Here is an 18588-nt window from a genome sequence, read left to right as displayed (position 1 = left end):
GAGAAGAAAAAAGTAGGTTGACATCGAGGGTGCAATGTTCCCAGGGTGGACCAGATGTCAGTTCTGATAAGAGTGTGAAGAGAATTGGCACTTCCATTTCCTTACCTCATAATTCTCCAGTTTTTGGACAGATTTCAGTGCGGTGATCCAATCTTCCATCTCTTTTCTATTCTCGGCACACAGTATTAATTTTCTGAAAGGTGTTATTATCTGCAAAGAATCTTCAGTTTAGAACTTTTTTCCCCAATGGAGCCTACTGTTAGCCCTGGGTATCTCTGTTCCATTACAGCAGACCACAAAGAGTTACAAACAATTAATCCTGATGTCACAGGAAACAGGAAGAGACACGATGACCAGTTTCATCTCAAAAGGCTCAGGTAGAACCAACGATTGTTAAAACACAATGGCAAAATCTGGCACTCACTGAATGTTAATGGAGTTTTCTAAAACTGAGGTCCAAAGTACAACCAGAGAACTGAGGAGACTCAAAGTTGTTACACGTTATAAAACTACTGGAATCGCAACTGAAAAACAGCAGTTAGAGAATTGTAAAGGATAAAACTGGGAGTAAAACTAAGGCTAAGTTATTACCTGAATTGAGTTAAAGACCTTGACTTTTCAAGGAGTTGGGGGGAAAGTGGTGGGAGCGTGGTAGCAGTTGATGAGCCTGGCAAGGTCGGACTGGGGAGGCTCTGCAAAACTGAATGGCTGGACTTCATTTCGATAAGTATTGACAATATTGGGAGTTCTGTGTTGTGCCCTCTCCTTTACTAACTCACAGTGAAGGGAACACTATGAGGAGGCAAGGTTATCCCAGCTTCTGTACAGCAAGTGAAAGCCTACTAAATAGAGCTGGTGCTGGAATCACAGATTTGAAAGGAGCAGTTCATGCTGCTGGCCTGAAGCCTTGACCATCAACTGTGCCTATCAGTGAAATGTAGGCCTTTCTGTCAGCTATGACTCAGTTGGTAGCATCCTCATCTCCGAGTCAGAAAGTCACGGATTGAAGCTCCACTCCAGAGACTTGGAGGCAGAATCTCGGCTGACTCTCTAGTGCAGTACTATATATGTATATATAATATATATTCGTATGAGCTGGGGAAGCAGTTATAGTTCGATGTTGGGGATCTCTCAGGGCAATCTCTCAATATGTGGGCGATGGCCTAACTTGGATGGCTACAGTTACAATGTCAGCTGGTCCTCATATTCCCCTTATGGAGCAAGTGGCCACATCGTCCCTGGACAGTCCTCAAGCAGCTGAGGGTTGTCCAGATTTTCCGCGGGAGGTTGAAACCTGGGACTTCACCGCTTGGGTCAGTTAGCAGGTTGTGGTTGGTGATGTTAGCAGTCAACCAGGAGTTGTGCCATCGAGAGGTGGTGCTGTCCTCGGTGTGTAGGGTGAGGTGTGTGTTCCAGTAGGGGCTGTGAGATTTCAGGCAGATGCGCGGAGGTTTTCTGAGGTCCTGTATCAATGGAAGCTCTTCATTAACTGTCAGCCTGTGGTGTTCTTTGAGGAGAATGTTTTCTCTGTGGATATCAGGAGACGGTGAGGAAACAGCAACCTACACGTGCTCCTCCTGTTAAAGTAAGTTTTCCAACTCAAAAACCTGCAAATTAATGCTGTTACGAAGATGACCGAATCCTGGTCACCGGGCTCCTGGTTCAAGCAGTAAAAACACACTGGAAATGGATTCTGTCAGGGAGAACCAAGCCGAATGCAGTCCTGAGGGATTGCTTCACTTTCGGAGTGCCATTTGATGAGACATTAAACAAAGGGTGTTTCTACCCTCTCAGGTGAATGTCAGAGATCCCCTGATACTATTGGAAACACAGCGGGGGAGTTCTCTGTTGTGCTGAATAATATTTATCCCTCAACCAACATCAGGAAGATTATCTGCTCGATATCACAATGCTGTTGTGGAATCTTGCTGTGTACAAATTGGCTGCTGTGTTGCCAACATTACAGCAGTGACTACGCTTCAAAAATACTTCATTGGCTGTGAAACGGTTTTGGACATTCTGATATTGTGAAGGGCGCACAATGCTTGTAAATGCAAGTCTTTCTTTCCAGCCGTAATAGATGTCAAACCGAGGACAAGATGAACATGATTTCCCAATATGCATGGCAGATGGACAAGTTGAGCAGCATCAACTTGCAAAACTGACTCTTAATGCCTCTCTCTTTAATTGGGTGCTCTGCTCGATCAGGAGCTCAATGTGTGAGGAATAGCAGCTGCAGAGCCACACCCCATCACCTCTTGGTACAGCATGTTCCCAAACCTGGTTCTCAAGCAAGGCACTACCTGGGATTACTGAGCCTGACCTGAAATTAGTGGGTAACACTGAGTCAGATGGAGCTTTAATATAACACACATAATTCTGCAACACTTTGACTCCAGCAAAAACAGCATTCCCATACTTGACAGCAGCAGTAAAAATCACCCTGTACCTGACAGTGCTTGGGAAACAGTTTGACTCTCACTGTAGGGCATCAATCAGAGCTTTACATGGACGGTACACACAGGGAACAAGGACATTCCGATTCATTCTTGCAGCTGTGAGATGATTTTACTATTGTATAAAACCTGTTACAGGGACGTTGGGGTGTATTCCTGTTCAGAGAGAAGGTTTCTTTTATCTTACAAATATATGACAGTACAGCAGTCACTGCTGAAAGGAGAGATCAAACCAGGAATAAGCAGCAACTTACGGTAAAACTGTTGTTAATGTTTTTTGTGCTGGTCTCAGCGACACTGGCATTGGACAGGTCCACCTCATCGAATATTAAAGACTGGAATGAAAGAAACAAACAATAATTAGAGTACAGGCTGAACCTGGAACAGGAATCATACAGTCTTTTACCACACAGGAGGCCACTCGATCCATCGAGTCCATGCATGGAATCAGGATACAGGTTAAATCAGGAGACAGGCTGAATCAGGAGCAGGAGTCAGAGAACATTGCAACACAAGCATGGATGGGCTTCTGGTTGGTGGTAAGGGAGTATTATTAAAGTGTGCTTTGGGTAATGGGATAGTGGGGTGACATTAGGCTACCCTGTGATGTTACAGAGTGAGAAAAAAGATGGAAGTATTGACTATGCTGTTTGAAAAATCATTCCCCCAAGCTGATATACATTTGAGCAGCACATTAACTGATACTGCTGTGCTAACTAGAAATGAACAGAAGACTACCATTGTCAGGCAGTGCCATCCTTACGTTGCAACTTCTCTTGGAGATGTGATCGCTGCAAATCTGCACAGCTAGCTCCATGCTGACATGTGACAACTAATTCTGCTATTCACTGCTGACTTCCTGCAGTCCAGAACCCGTCTAGCACAGACCTGCAGCCGTTTTCCAGGGTTTTCCAAGGTTTTCCAGGGCTCTCATGCTCAGGTTGCAACAGAGGAGCAGAGTACCCCATGAAATTTCAACCCCTGACTGTCCACCACCCTCCCCCCTCCCAGGACATTAAAAAAGCACCTTATCCACCAGCTGTAACTCAGTGGTAGCACCCTCGTTTCTGAGTTAGAAAGTTGTGGGTTCAAGCTCCCTTCCAGAGACTTGGGCACAAGTGAAATACTGAGGGAGTGCTGTGCTGTCAGAGGTGCTGTCTTTCACATGAGACATTAGCCCAAGGCCTCGTGTGCCATCTCAGGTGGATTTAAAATTTCCCATGGCACTAGTTTGAACAAGAGCAAGGAAGAGAATGGGAAAGAGACAGGCAAAGAGGAGAGAGAAGAAACAGAGAGGTAGGGGCAGAGCTGTACAATGCTGTGCATGTGGAACTAACAAGACTGGATGATGGAAAGAATGTAGGAAGAGACTCCCAGTGGGAAACAGTTTGAACTAGAAAAGCAGCCAGGGAATATCTGAAAGCTGGAAATGGATAGACCTTAAAGAAATAATTTCTTCAGTGTAATGGTAATGTGAGACCAGCTTCACTGTACATTATTAAAGTGTTAAAATACTGATACTGTTATTCCCTGTGATTTAAACATGTGTGAATTCTGTCCACCATTATCATGGATTGAAAATCTCTTTGAACACTTGTTCTCCTGGGACACACTCCAGGAGGTTGCATCACACGACCTCCCATCTACAGCTACCACACTTCCACATTCCCTGGATTGGTCTCCCGACACATTCACCCTCACCAAGCCCCTCTTCCCCACTGCCGACAGGAGAGTGAACAGATCCTTCATTGTATGACTGGATGATTCTTGACCATCAATCAAACAGCCTGCTTCCCTATAAATAATAAATCAAAGTGTTCAAAGCAAATGAAAACACACATTATTTTTAATGTCTCTGTGATTTTTCTCTCGGATTGCTCAAAGGAGATTAATCTTTAATTCTAAGCGGTCTTCCGGACAATCCTGTAGGATTGGCAAATCTGGTTCTCTATTACCCTGACAATTTAACAGGACAATTTTAATCCGCCTTGCTTCCAAATTGTGCCTGAAAAACGTGCGTAGAATGGAGGAAAAATGGGTGCTATTCCTTTGTTCCTGTTCTGCTCCTGCATGGGACAGCGTCCAAACATTCTCTGTTGCTTTTTCAGCTGTCTGTTTGTGAAGAGGGTTCAGCGATGTAAATTACAAGCAAATGAATGCTGCTAGCAGTTTCAGAGATAATATTATGGTGCATGCTCTCTTAAGGGATGGTCTGGTCAAGAATGGAATTGTCCGGGATCGAATTGTCAGGAATTAAATTGTCAGGATTGGAATTGCCAGGGATGAAATTGCCAGGGATGGAATTGTCAGGAATGATATTGTAAAGATCGGTCATTATTTCTGTCCTTTTGAGTAAATCTAGTTCTGCTGCTTTAGTCATTGACATTTAGTGACAGGAGCTGTGGTTAGTGATGTCCTCTCTCTGTTTTGTGATGCAGGCTCTATGGAAGCAGATAAGAGCAATCAACCACAAACTCTCCTGACAGCTGAAGGCTGCACCACAAGAGTAGGAATCATCTCCTTAACTGTATGCCTGCTCCTCTCCACTTCAAATAAAACAAGAAGCCTCACATTCAAATCAGCTTCCTCCTTCTACTCCCGCACCATCATCTTTCACACCCATACTTTGCTGTCCTGTTCCTCTTAATGTTGGGCACCATGGTGCTGACCTGCCTCTAAGACAGGTACCTCAATTACTGCTCGGGTGATACTGCCATTCTATCCATGACACTGCACATAGATGATTCAGGCAGCAATGAGATAATGGCCAGATGATCTGTTTTAATGATGTTGGTTGAGAGATAAATATTGGGAGGAACATTACAAGAACTCTTTTTTGAATAGTGCTGTGGGATCTTTTCATCCACCTGACAGGGGAGATAGGGGAGATAGGGCCTTGGTTTAACATTTCATCTGAAAGACAACACCTCTGAGCACTCCCTAGGTATCACACTGAAGTTGCAATCACTTTTGCATCTGGACCAGAGGATATCAGGTTTAAGAATGGGGAAGCAGTGGAGTATTAGGTGTGTTGAAGGGTGCAACATTGTCAGAGATGCCATCCTGTGGTATTGACATTAAACAAATGCACATTCTGCCTGTTCAGGTACTTCAGGTGGATGTAAAAGATCTCATGTCACCAATAGAAAAACAGGGAGCTCTCTCAATCTCCCTCAACCACTGCCAGATCATTAACCCCATTGATCCTTATGGGATGTTGTTGCTGCTGAGTTATGTCTCTGTTAGTATAACAACATTCACCATTTGAGGTAATTAATCATTGGCAAAGTGGTTTGAGATGTTTTGGCATGACACAGTATGGTTTAAATGCAAGCATATTATTGTTGTACTGAGGGTTGGTTTGGAGCTGTCCTGATTGTCAGTGAAGGGATTTTCTGAGTATGAGTGAGATTCCTTGTCAGCTCATTGGAAAATCCTGGGAAAAGCACATCACCATCTTGCTTACTTTACCTTTGAGTCCTTGGCCCAGTATAGAGTTCTCCCTCTGAGCTTAAAGTATCTTTTCTTCCATCTCTGAAATGAGCTGGTCTGCTTCAGTAGCAATCCTTCATTTATGCTTTTCTGTTAAAAAAAGGAATAAAACAAAAGTGAGTAAATGGGAGGAAAGATTTGATATGCTGTGGGCTACAATACAGCTGTTGGGAATGCGATGGATTGTTACTCTGCAAAGTGTGAAGCAGTTGACTTTGCTGGTGATTCTTAGACAATGTGAAGTAACAGACCAAAGTGGCACACAAAACAATGGGTAGGACCAATCTCTCAGTCACTTGCTCTACACATATCATGCAGGTCTAATAATGGCCAATCTTAGGGAACAGTCTTGCCCAGTTCTTTGGAATAGATTCCTTCTAAGACTGAGAATGTAAAGAAAAGTAAGTGCAGGGGATGGTGGTGTGAGGCTGAGCGTGTGAATCTCAGATGCATTGTGTTCCATGCAAGGATAGTTCAACATTGTTCCTGCCAAAGCTCCAAAGCTAATCACAGCAAGACTGCAAATAATAAAAACAGTAAATGCTTTAACTATAAATTAAGAATGGAATATGCTAGCAATGCTCAGCAGAGTTGGTCAGTATTGGTAAAGGGAAAAGTCGGGTTCTGACATCTCAGCTGGGCAAGTCTTCATCAGTTTGTCGGAACTGCTGTGTGTTTCTCATATTCTCTGCTTTTAGTTCAAGACTCCAGAGTATTGGACACACAAACTTTCTCTTCTACTCCAAACATAAAGCAAAGAAGATTTGAGAATGTTCAATCTAATGTGAAAATACACCTTGTTATGGTCAGGTGGGTGATGACATGGCTGGTTTCCACTGTTCACCTCCTAACTGACCACAGACAGTGTTTTTGTGTTACTCGTCTTTCAACCCCTGTGTTTTACTTGCCAAATAAACAGACAGTGATAGGTTTGCTTGTAGGTTTAAAACAGAAGATTAACTATTTATTAAACAATATTCATTCCCCGAAATGTTCGCAACATCACTCACATATGCATTCACTCTCACATGTACTCTCAAGAGAAGATAGATTGAAGATGGTGCTGATGGTTTCGTTCAATTCTCACAGGTAGAAGAGTAGTTTTTACAAAGGCACTCTTTGTGTAGCTGGATTCCAATTTGTTGTAACAGGGTTCAACTACGTTGGCGGGAACTGATCTCTCTCCCTCAGCCTTGCTGGTATTCAAGATGGCTTTAGACATTTTTCGTGTGGCTGAGGAGAGATCAGCCTGATCTTGATGTCGGAAGTTCTATCCTCGGAAGACTCCCCCCCACTTTGTTCCTCAAAATGATTACCTTTTAAGGTGAACTTACAAGTGTTAGTTCTGCCCATGTGACTTTAGGTTTCAGTTCCTGCTGGGCTGCAAAATGACCTTTTGATGGCCCCATTGTGTAGAAATGAGGGCTGTTCACACCCCATTGTAGTGAAGGGAAGTTGGAGATTAAATGGCAGGGGAAGGCCTTTGTCTTAATTGTTTGAGTACAGCTCACATCCATGTGTGATTATCTGTCTTATTTCCATGCAGACAGGACTGATTAGTTTTCAGTCCTAAGAGACAATGGGTGTGGATTACAGTGCAGGAGTTGCTATGAGTCATGTGACTTGCCCTCCATATTATTACCAAAAGTATCAAAAATACCAATCTATTAAAATGGTTCTAATTTTTATAACTTTTTGGTTTGCTTCGGAATTTTCTTGTGACAACATCCACTAACAGCACCAGCCCCCCAACCCTATTTTCTACCTAACATTGCAATGGTTTCAGCAGCTTGGAACGTCCGGTGGAGAGGGTGGGGTGGGGACGGGAGACCTCCAAACTGCAAGGAAAGTGCAACGTAAAAGTAAAACATCTAAAGGCGCATCCCCTGAACACTGAGGTGCAGCCTGGGTCTAAGCTCATCCCAAAGCCTGCTCCCGGGAAGCCCCATGGCTGAGCTCGGGCCGAAGACATCTGGGCTAAAGGAGGATGCGGGGCTTGAGACAGAGAGTGCTACAGCAATGGAGGTCTCAGTCTCAGCACCCCTCCTGGAACAAGAGGAGGAGGCGTCCCTCCTCTGAAGAGGACCCTGAGTTACAGGGCCCATCTCCTGGCGCGGGTCGTCAGGCTCCCCCCACCACCAGTAGGGCCTCAAGCCCTGGGCAGGAGAGAATCCCCTGTAAATTTGGCAACTCCTGAGGACGGGGGCTGGCCTGCCCCGAGGTGGGGAAGCCTGTAGAAGCCCCAGGAGAAAATGTTCCATCTGCCATTGGGTTGGGTGTCCTGGGTGGAGGTGGGGTGGGGGCAGGACCTGTGAGGGTCAACCCTCCCATCTGTCTGTTACTGCCATCGGGATGTGCCCAAGCCAGAGGTCTATTTGATTAATATAAATTGTGCCCTGTCTACTGGGCCTGTGGATGCTGGCGGGGCAGGAGATAGCCTCCTTTCTCCACCTGCAGTCCCAGCTCCAGCTGGGTTTCTGGAGACAGCAACAATCGTCGCCTGTAGCTGCCCACTAGCCCTGAACTGCTGGGGCCCAAAGGCCCAGTTTCCCCAGAGCAGCCCAGCAAGGACTCCTCCACCATCAATCCTGGAGGCGGAACCAACTAGTGTGGCCAGGACATCCGCCCACATTGTGTGGTGGGTGTGTCGGCCACTGGCAGTGATGACCTGGAGGAGGATGGGGGCTCGGTGTGGTGCACGGAGGAGGATATTGAATCCATCGCCAGTGGGGCGATGGAATCCCTCGTGCCTCCTACCAGGTCTCCTCTCATCCCCACTGCAGAATTCCAGGAATTCCTTGCTGTTAGCAGGGCTTGCTGCAATAAAGTCCAGCTGACCTGTAACTAGTGGAAATCGGGTCCGTCCGTGCCGTCCTCGAAAGGTGGGGGAAGGGTGCAGATGTAGAAAAGGTCATGCGGTGCCGTTTCAATGTGCCCCTCACTGAGTTGCTGGGGGAGTGGAAGGCGACGAGCACTTTCGCTCCCTCCTCACAGTGAGGCGTCAGTGATGGAATCCAAGTACTTTTGACATGAAAATAACCATAACCAGCCTCAACATCAATGGCAGCAGGAGGTCTCACTGCAGATTTCACAATCTCTCAGTCCTCAGGGAAGGGAGATATGCGGTGAGCTTTCTGCAGGAAACCCACACCGTTCTGGGAGACAAAGCCACCTGGCTCCTGGAGTGGCAGGGCGGGGTCTACATGAGTCACCTCACCCCTATTTCTAGCAGGGTGGCTATCTATTTGGCCTTGACTTTTCAGTCGGAAATCTTGGGGGTCCAGGAGCTTGTGCCAGGCCATCCACTTTGTGAATGTCTACGTGCCCAGGCCCAATGCGTTGCAAACGCACTTCTTTAAAGAAGTGACTGCTCTCTTGATCTCCTTCGATAGCACCAAGTGCATCATCCTCAGCAGGGGGGATTTCAACTGTACCTTTGAGGTGAGGAATCACTCCAGTCCTCGCCACAGCCAAGCGTTAGTGGAGAAGTTGAGGGAACTGATCAGCTCCCTTGGCTTGGTGGATGAGTGACAGAATCTCCATCCTGACTCCACAGCCTGCACCTGGAGGTCTGAAGGAGGAGGGTCCCGAATTGACCTCCTCTACATTTCACAGGTGCGCGTCTCCTGTGCCTTGGCAGCCTCCATGCGGCTGCTGCCATGCTCAGACCTGTGCCAGTTTCAGAGGAAGTTGGCGGATTTGGCTGTGCATGGGCCAGGCATGCAGGTAATCCTTTCAGCTGACGCTGATGACGTGCTCCTCATGGTCGTAGATCCCGTTGACATGCGGAGGATGGCGAGTGCCAGCAGATCTTTTCTGCCGCGTACCCTGCGAGGATCAATTGGGGGAAATGTTCCAGACTCCTGGTGGTTCGGTAATGGATGGACTCCCTGCCAGAGGAATTAATGCCTTTTGCGTGGAGCAGCACGCACCTCCTCTATCTGGGAGTCCACCTGAGCCCTGCTGAGGAAGCCTGGCAAAAGTCACCACTCGGCTGGGGCACTGGACAGGACTGCTCCGAGTGCTTTCTTACAGGGGCCGAGCGCTGGTCATAAACCAATTGGCGGCCGTGTTGTTGTGGTACCGGTTGGTCATTTTGGTCTGATTCCCTGCATTTGCCACCAAGATCCAGGAGAAGCTCATTGATTTCTTCTGGGGCAAGAGGAAACACTGGATCTCTGCCGCGGTCCTGAGTCTCCCGATCGAGGAGGGCGGCCAGTTGCTGGCGTGAGTCCATACCCAAGCTGCGACTCTCTGCCTTTGGACCCTGCAGAGATACCTGTACATCAAGCGCCCTTCCAGATGGTGAGGGCTGGCAAAGTATTTTTTCTGCCGGGGCACTGCCTTCAAGATGGCACGCAGCTCCCAGCGGAGAACGTTAGCCGCGCCTCTCTGAGGGAGTTGCCTGTCTTTTATCGGGATCTATTCAGAGTCTGGAACGTGGTCGCCTCCAGTCAGGGCGCTCCCCTGCCGGCAGAGGAGAGGGCTCTGGTTGTCTGGGTGGCCAACTCTGGGCAAGGACTGACAGGTGGAGGAGTAGCCAAAGCCTCCAGGACACCCTCACTGCAGGTGATGAGGGGGCTCGGGAGTATGGATCGCTCCCAGTCAAGCTGACCTCGCTCAGCCAGAACTGCTCATCGAATCCAGGCCCCGAAATCCTTCTTGGGAGCCGGTCCCACACAACTTGAGCCGCCTCTCAGAAATGCCCTCCATACCATTCCACACTGCACAGAGGGGTTTTCTGTACGAGCTGCTCCTGCACACTCTCCACTTCCTCGCCCTCGTCTCTCGCCCAGATATGACGTGGTGGTCCGTGTTGCCATCTGGCACCGAGGGGAATTCTCCATGCAGGTTTCTGTAAAAGGGAATCCTACCCCTTTACATCAGGGACCTGGGGTGGATGGTGCTGCACCATCCGTGTAAGTCCATGCAAGTCCGTGCAGTAGGCTTTTAAGTTGGTTCACAGACTCCTGGGCCGCCTATAATTTCTGCGGCCTGGACGAGTCCATGTTCCATGTTTACATGGAGTGTGTGAGATTGCAGCCCCTCTTTGAATATTTAAGGGGGCTGCTCCTCACATTGTGGTTGCACTTCAGCCCCAGGCTCCTGATCTTCGGGCACCTGATGCAGAGGGGGGAGTGGTGGGCCAGGAGGAGGATCTCCTCACGGCCTGCTCCTGAGCCTGACCAAGGTGGCGATTCACAGGTCCAGGCTGTGGGCCGTCAGGGGAACCATCCACCCTGATTGCCTGCCCCTCTTCCAAGGTTACATTCACACCCGGGAGCATGCGGTGTCTGTCAGTTCGCTTGAGGCCGAGATGCAGAAAATGTTATTTTAACTTGAGCTTTGTTTTATTTATCTGTTATTAAATAAAGTTATTTATTTAAAATGTATATAAAAGGGTCTGGGGAATAAAAGCCTGCTCAACAAAATAAAAGAGGCCTGGGGTATAAAGGCCACCTAAAATAAAGGGTAAAAAAAAAAATTGTTCAGATATGGAGTAAAGCTCCCTCTACACTGCCCCATAAAATTCTCCTGGGGCAGGAATAGCACAGATTAGATTCAGAGTAAAACTTCTACACTGTCTCATTAAACACTTTTAGGGCGGGTATATTAATGGACCTTGATTCCGTAAGTCAGAAGAAATGTCCTTACATGGTGTATTTTCATATTTTCATACAAACTCCTCACATTAGACTCTGTGGCATTATCAATTGAGCAGCCCTCAGCTTGAGATTATGATTAACCTCCTGTAGGCCCTGCCCCCCCATCAGTCACAGGGTTGGAATCAACCTCATTTCACCTTGAATTGCTTCAGCCAGCTCCGAGATGAGTTTTACATTTCACCATCTGAGTTGGATTGAAGCCAAGGTTCCCACTGCACCACCCAAACTCCTATAATGTCCCTTTCCTTCAAATCTAAACAAATTAAAGGTAATCTCTATCTTAAAGAAACTGCATGCTATAATTTTGGCCTAAGGCTTTCCAAAGGAACTGCTGGAATGCAAACCATTCCTATTTTACAAAAACAGAATCTATTTTTGCAGCAACTAAATTATAATTTAGAAAAATAAAAATAGTCCAGAGTGGTGTTGCATGATGGGATAGCTTGACTGTTTAGCAAACCAACATGGCTGCCCTGCAATACTCGAGACAGATTGGTCAATGAGCCTGTTTTTCTCCTCTTTTCATGAAGGTGCTATCTCATACACAAGTACAGAATAGAACTTTCAACATATGACAAAACCCAACTGTGAGATTTTCAAGTAGCCACTTGTTTCAAAATAATACATAAAGAAGGCTTAAAGTAGCTTTCTGTCTCAGTCACATCATCAACAACTTTCATTTAATGCAGTAAAAGTCTCAAGGTCCTTCACTGGAATGTAATAAAATAAAAATTGACATCAAGCCACATAAGGAGATATTAGGATAGGTTTGATCAAAAAAAGATAGGTTTGTATGAGTGTTTTAAAGGAAGAGAGAGAGAGGAATTCTAGAGTTTAGGATCTAGAGGGTTGATGGCATGGCCGCTAATGATAGGGCAAAAGAAGTGGGGAATGTACAAATTGGCAGATCAGAGGAATGGGATAGGCAAGTGGCATTAACCTCGGCCAGAGAACACACAGTACAGCGTACACGAAGTGTCTCAGTGCAGTGGTTCTCAACCTTTTACTTCTGAGGCTCCCTTTCTCATGTTATAAAAATTTCACAGACGCCCTGTAACACAAGCACTTTATCTGTACACAATTTAGCTGCAACATTAAACATATATCTGATCTGATTGATCAGTTTAAGGGGCATCTCTAATGTGGGTTTATTTGATGGGCAGTGCCAGGTGTACCCGAAAGCAAATGTGACGCACGTGCAGCTGTCAATGGTCAGTGGCAGAGGTTTGGGGGTGGGGTTGATGGAGAAGAAAAACAGCAGAAGGTAAGGAGAGCCCAATAACAAAGTTACCCTGGCTGGAGAGATGGTTCTCGTGAGGGATGGGATTGGTGAGAGGGATGGGGTGACAAGAGTGGGGTGAATGAGATGATGGAATTGGTTACATGTGGCAAAACGGCAGAAACAATTAATTGATACAGCTCATTATTCGAAAGCAATTTGATGTGCTATGAATGAAGATTCTCTAGATTTGAATGAAAAAGTTTTAGGACAGCTGTCAGGTGAATTAAAAGACTACATCAGGATTGATTCTATTGATGAAGATGATAACAGTCTGTACCCTCCACAGTTTCTACACAGTCTAACTCCAATAAGCATGTCACCAAATAAACTTAGACTCAAGGAAGCAGCAGTTATAACGTGGCTATGAAATGTGAATCCTAAACAAGGACTTTGTAATGGAACAATATTGATAGATAGGAAGCTCTTTTCTTCGAAGAAAGATGCTGAAATTATAACAGGCAGATATCGAGGAAATAGTGTGTTTATTCCTCAAATAATATTGAGCCCATCCGATGTAAACCTGCCTTTTCAATTCAGGAGAAAACAGTTCCCAATTAGACTTTCATCTTCTATTACTATAAGCAAGTCACAAGGCCAGACTCTTGACAAAATTTGTATTTATATTCCTATGCTTGTTTTTACACATGGACAGCTTTATGTAGCTTTTTCCAGAATGAGAAGTTTTGAATCTGTTAAAATCTTTGGCGAAAGAATAACTAGAAATCCAGTATTTAGAGAAGTACTGTTGCAATAAAGATACAAATTTGACTGCAAATGTTTTCGGGTTACTGCTAGTATTTATTTTTACTTACTTAACATGAAACCAGTTGCTAGCGCATCAGTCAAGATGCGAAAATTTGAACCAGCGAGAATCGTTCCAGTGCTCTGTACTGGGAAGTGACCATGGCACAGCGGGTAAACTCCAGGGAGACATATGGATACATCTGGGGGTCCATAACTCTCGGTTCTGTCAACATACACTGAATCTCTCTGCAACCAGGTTAATTGAGTCTTGTCTGTCAGGGATAGAGTTTGGAATCCATATCTGGAGCTTGTAATTGTTTCTTGACACTGATCTACTGCAGTGCCCAGCTCTAAATGAGTCTGTTGGTCTCTGTAATTGGCACAGTTCCTGGAAGAATCTGAGGAGTTTGAATTCTTGCCTTGATCTTCCTCAGCATGCTCCATTTCTCTGTATGGATCTGTCCTAAACATCATATTACTTTTCATATTGACTGTAAGGGACCACTGGAGTTGAAGGCCCTTGTTGCACTTTGCTTACATTTGGGAAATTGAACAGTTGTGTGAAAGAGATTTTCATCACCCATGATTGTAATTCCCAATGATCTGTTGAGGACATTTTGCAGCAGAGGCAGAAAGCATCAGGTGTGATGTCAGGAAAAACAATATAAACAGATAAACCTGTGTGATAGTTGCAATGAGAAGCTTTTTTTAATGTTGTCCGATGCAACATAAACGAGATGTGTGGAGTTCAGGTTGTTAAAAATCTCAAACAGGTTTATTAAACAGCTAACAACTATATACAGTGCAGAGCTATCTATTTGCAGGTCTTGGCTCTTGGTGCCACAGTTGCAGAGTGACACTGGCTAAGATCTTAAAAGGTACATTACTCTTAAAGGCAATCACACAACAGCAGTTGAATCTGTTTCTCCTTGGTCACCAGGCCCAATCATATATGCTGTCAACTGAAAAGCATAATGATCTCTGGATCGGTTCTCTAGCCCTGTGTAATTCAGGGTGCGAAACACTGGGGGACTCTGTTAAAGTGAATAAACCATAGACTGAAACAATGCTCAATGTAAGATCTGTAAAGCTGCAGTTACTGCGAGAGCCACAGGGTGGCAGCACCAATCTGGATCCAATCACATATTAAGCAGCCGCTTTCATTGTGGCAACTGTCAGGACATTTTCACAGCTCTGTTTACAGTAGTTTAATATAAATACACAGCAGACTGAATGGTTATCTGACCATAATAAAATGCTCTATAAAAACAGATGCAAAACGTCTAGTGTAAAAATAGCAGCTACATCTAAAAATAGATGAGAGCCAGCCCTCAGCACACGTCAGCCTCCAGCCATTGCCTGTCCTCCTGCTCACACTCCCTCCGATCGGTGTAGCCCCAGCCCACATCCCTCCTTGTAATGTTCTGTATTTGTTCTATTTATAAACCCTGTAATTGCACAGCTGCCTAACCATTTACACTTTACATTCTCTCAGGGTAGTCACAGCAAGCAGGAATACACACACTCATTTCTTAAATATCCACAGTTGGTTAAGGGACAAATGTTGACCAGGACGCAGGGTGACTCCCCTTCTCTTCAAATTGTGTCGTGGGATCTTTTATGTCCACCCGAGCCACCAGACAGGGCCTCAGTTTAACATCTCATCCAAAGGACAGCACCTCTGACTGTGCAGCACTTCCTCCGTACTGCACTGCAGTGCCAGCCTAGATTCTGTGCTCAAGGCTCCAGAGTGGGTCTTGAAGCCACAAGCTTCTGATTCAAGAAGTGAGATTGCTACCTGCTGAGACACAGCTGACACTAAGGAAGTCAGAAGTCTCACTCGGATGGCAATAAGGAATGAGAAGCCTAGCTAAACAGCAGACTGCGTATGTGCACAAGGAGGAAGTACTTGGCACTGTAATTCCCTGTTGAATGTGGCTGCCCTTTGATATAGTTGCAGAATGCAGTCTTATTAAAGACTGTGAACTCTTAAACTTCCCAGGCCCCACCCACTATCCAAGGCTAGGAGAGGTCCTCCCAACCAATATTCAGACGTTCAATAGTGGTGACTCTTTAAAGAGCTGTTGCCACAGTGACTGTTTATAACTCATTTCCTAAATGTGTTGGAAATATTCACTACTTACAGTTTTTTTTAGAAGCATTGGGGTCAGAGTAGAAACATTCCGAGCCATGGAATGGGGTCAAGCTAAGGTTCCAGCCCACTCCACGCATGTTTCTATCTAAGGCACGGTGAGCAGGTGCTGTGGTAATGGCCCTGCCAGGAGAAGGGTGAGTCACACAGAGATACCCTTGACAACACCCAGGGGGCTTTGCAGCAGTCTCTGTCCCAAGCTCCTGCCCTTCACCCCAACCTCCGACACGACCTCACACTCACTCTCAGCAAAAGAGAAAAGTCACATAAAGGTTCAGCCAACTCAGTGGATAACTGATCACAAGAAATTTATATTCAAACTTTCAAAAATTATCAAAGATGAACCACTAAGGAAAGGAAATATTTGTGGTTAATCCATTCACTTTTCACCGTACAGTACAGTACCAAGCACCCCAACAAGTACCACACCCAATGCTTAATTAGTAGATAACATGTGCTAGTTTCCAAGTTAGGCAAATGTGGTACAATTGGTAGTACTGCAGCCTCTGAGTCATAAGGTCATGGGTCGAATCCCTTAAACGCACAATCCAGGCTGAGACTGAGTACAGTAAGTGCTGCATGTCACAGGTGTGGTCTTTCAGATAAGATATTAAACCAAGGCATCATTTGCCCTCTAGGGTGAACTATTTCATGGCCCTAATAGAATAAGGGCATGGGAGTTCTCCCTGGTGTCCTGGCCAATATTTATCTTTCAACCAACATCATTGAAAACAAATTATCCAGTAATTGCTCTTTGTGGGATCTTGCGGTGTACAATTTGGCTGCCAACTACACTGCAAAAGTACTTAATGGCAGAAAAGTTCTTGGGACATCCTGAGGTCATGTACAGTGTTATATAAATGCAAGTTCTTTCTTTAAAGGTTTGAGGTACATAGTACAAGACATTAACAAGATTAAAAAGAGTAAAGTCAGAGGGAATCAGTAAGTAGTGATTAGCTGCTGCCAAGTTTGAGTTTTAAGCGAAGGAAAGACTGAGGGAGTTGAGTTGCACAGTTCTCAGGCCATTGGAGTTTTGATTTGAGCACAGTGAGGCTGGAGAGACGGAACAATACACAGAATGTGCACTGTGAAGCTGAAGAGAAACAGGAGAGTGAAGTTTAGAGCAGCACTGTCTATATACAAACATGTAAAACATCCAAATGAAAGCACCGGCAAATAAAGAGAAACAGAGAGAGGGCAGTCTATCCCAGACCTGCATTGTGTATAGTGTTGAGGGGCCACAATATGCTAACTATTAAGTGACACTGTTTGCAATATAAATAAAAATGAACAAAGTAAACAAATGCAAATGGAATCCAGTGCGAGCAGAGATTAGGGCATCAAAGAGGAAGTGAAAGACTGTTACTGAGATATTTTTGCACCTACTCATTACTGGCTTCAGTTCAAACAAAGACTCTATATTTAGATTTGTGACCCAGTTAATGCTCCTCACAATTTGTGTGCCTTAAAATCTTAGATACAGGGTAAAAATCCATCTTACACTCCCAGGACAGGTACAGCACGGTTCGAGGAAAAAAAAGAAAAGTAATTGGTTAAATACAAAGTAAAACTTCCTCTACATTGTCCCATTAAAGACTCCCAGGACAGGTACAGGACGTCCAATCGCTCTACACCTCCATCCCCCACCAGGATGGTTTGAGGGCTCTCCGCTTATTCCTGGAACAGAGGCCCAACCAGTCCCCATCCACCACCACCCTCCTCCACCTGGCTGAACTTGTTCTCACGTTGAACAACTTCTCCTTCAACTCCACGCACTTCCTTCAAGTAAAAGGTGTCACTATGGGGACCCGCATGGGTCCTAGTTATGCCTGTCTTTTTGTGGGATATGTCGAGCATTCTTTGTTCCAGTCCTACTCAGGCCCCCTCCCCCAACTCTTTTTCCGGTACATTGATGGCTGTATCGGTGCCGTTTCCTGCTCCCGCCCCGAACTGGAAAACTTTATCAACTTTGCTTCTAATTTCCACCCTTCTCTCACCTTTACATGGTCCATCTCTGACACTTTCCTTCCCTTCCTCGACTTCTCTGTCTCCATCTCTGGGGATAGGTTGTCTACTAATATCCATTATAAGCCCACCGACTCCCACAGCTACCTCAACTACACTTCTTCACACCCTACCTCCTGTAAGGACTCCATTCTATTCTCCCAGTTTCTCCGTCTCCGACGCATCTGCTCTGATGATGCTACCTTCCATGACGGTGCTTCTGATATGACCTCCTTTTTCCTCAACCGAGGATTTCCCCCCACTGTGGTTGACAGGGCCCTCAACCGTGTCCGACCCATTTCCCGTACCTCTGCCCTCAACCCTTCCCCTCCCTCCCAGAACCGTGACAGAGTTCCCCTTGTCCTCACTTTCCAACCCATCAGCCTCCATATCCAAAGGATCATCCTCCGCCATTTCCGCCACCTCCAGCGTGATGCCACTACCAGTCGCTTCTTCCCCTCCGAAGGGATCGTTCCCTTCGTGACACCCTGGTCCACTCCTCCATTACCCCCACCACCTCGTCCCCGTCCCATGGCACCTTCCCCTGCAATCGCAGGAGGTGTAATACCTGCCCATTTACCTCCTCTCTCCTCACTATCCCAGGCCCCAAACACTCCTTTCAGGTGAAGCAGTGATTTACTTGTACTTCTTTCAATGTAGTATATTGTATTCGCTGCTCACAGTGTGGTCTCCTCTACATTGGGGAGACCAAGCGCAGACTGGGTGACCGCTTTGCGGAACATCTCCGCTCAGTCCGCAAGCAGGACCTTGAGCTTCCGGTTGCTTGCCATT

The 18588-nt window shown here is 45.8% G+C and overlaps 1 protein-coding gene across 2 annotated transcripts in view; it reads right to left on the bottom strand.

Annotated features, from left to right (window-relative positions):
• Nucleotides 1–18588, bottom strand: part of si:dkey-172j4.3 (diacylglycerol kinase eta) — a 246914-nt gene that overhangs the window by 91881 nt on the left and 136445 nt on the right. For both annotated transcript variants that reach the window (XM_068047884.1, XM_068047885.1), the window contains exons 2-4: nucleotides 5928–6038; nucleotides 2711–2791; nucleotides 106–210 (exon numbers count right to left, since the gene is read on the bottom strand). In XM_068047884.1, the coding sequence (XP_067903985.1) occupies nucleotides 106–210; nucleotides 2711–2791; nucleotides 5928–6038 (297 nt within the window). The remainder of the gene's footprint in view (nucleotides 1–105; nucleotides 211–2710; nucleotides 2792–5927; nucleotides 6039–18588) is intronic.

The sequence above is a fragment of the Heterodontus francisci genome, chromosome 15, assembly GCF_036365525.1.
Source record: "Heterodontus francisci isolate sHetFra1 chromosome 15, sHetFra1.hap1, whole genome shotgun sequence".
In the NCBI taxonomy this organism is placed as follows: domain Eukaryota; kingdom Metazoa; phylum Chordata; class Chondrichthyes; order Heterodontiformes; family Heterodontidae; genus Heterodontus; species Heterodontus francisci.
The sequence above is the reverse complement of the archived record's forward strand: the minus strand, read 5'-3'. Positions and strand labels throughout refer to the sequence as shown.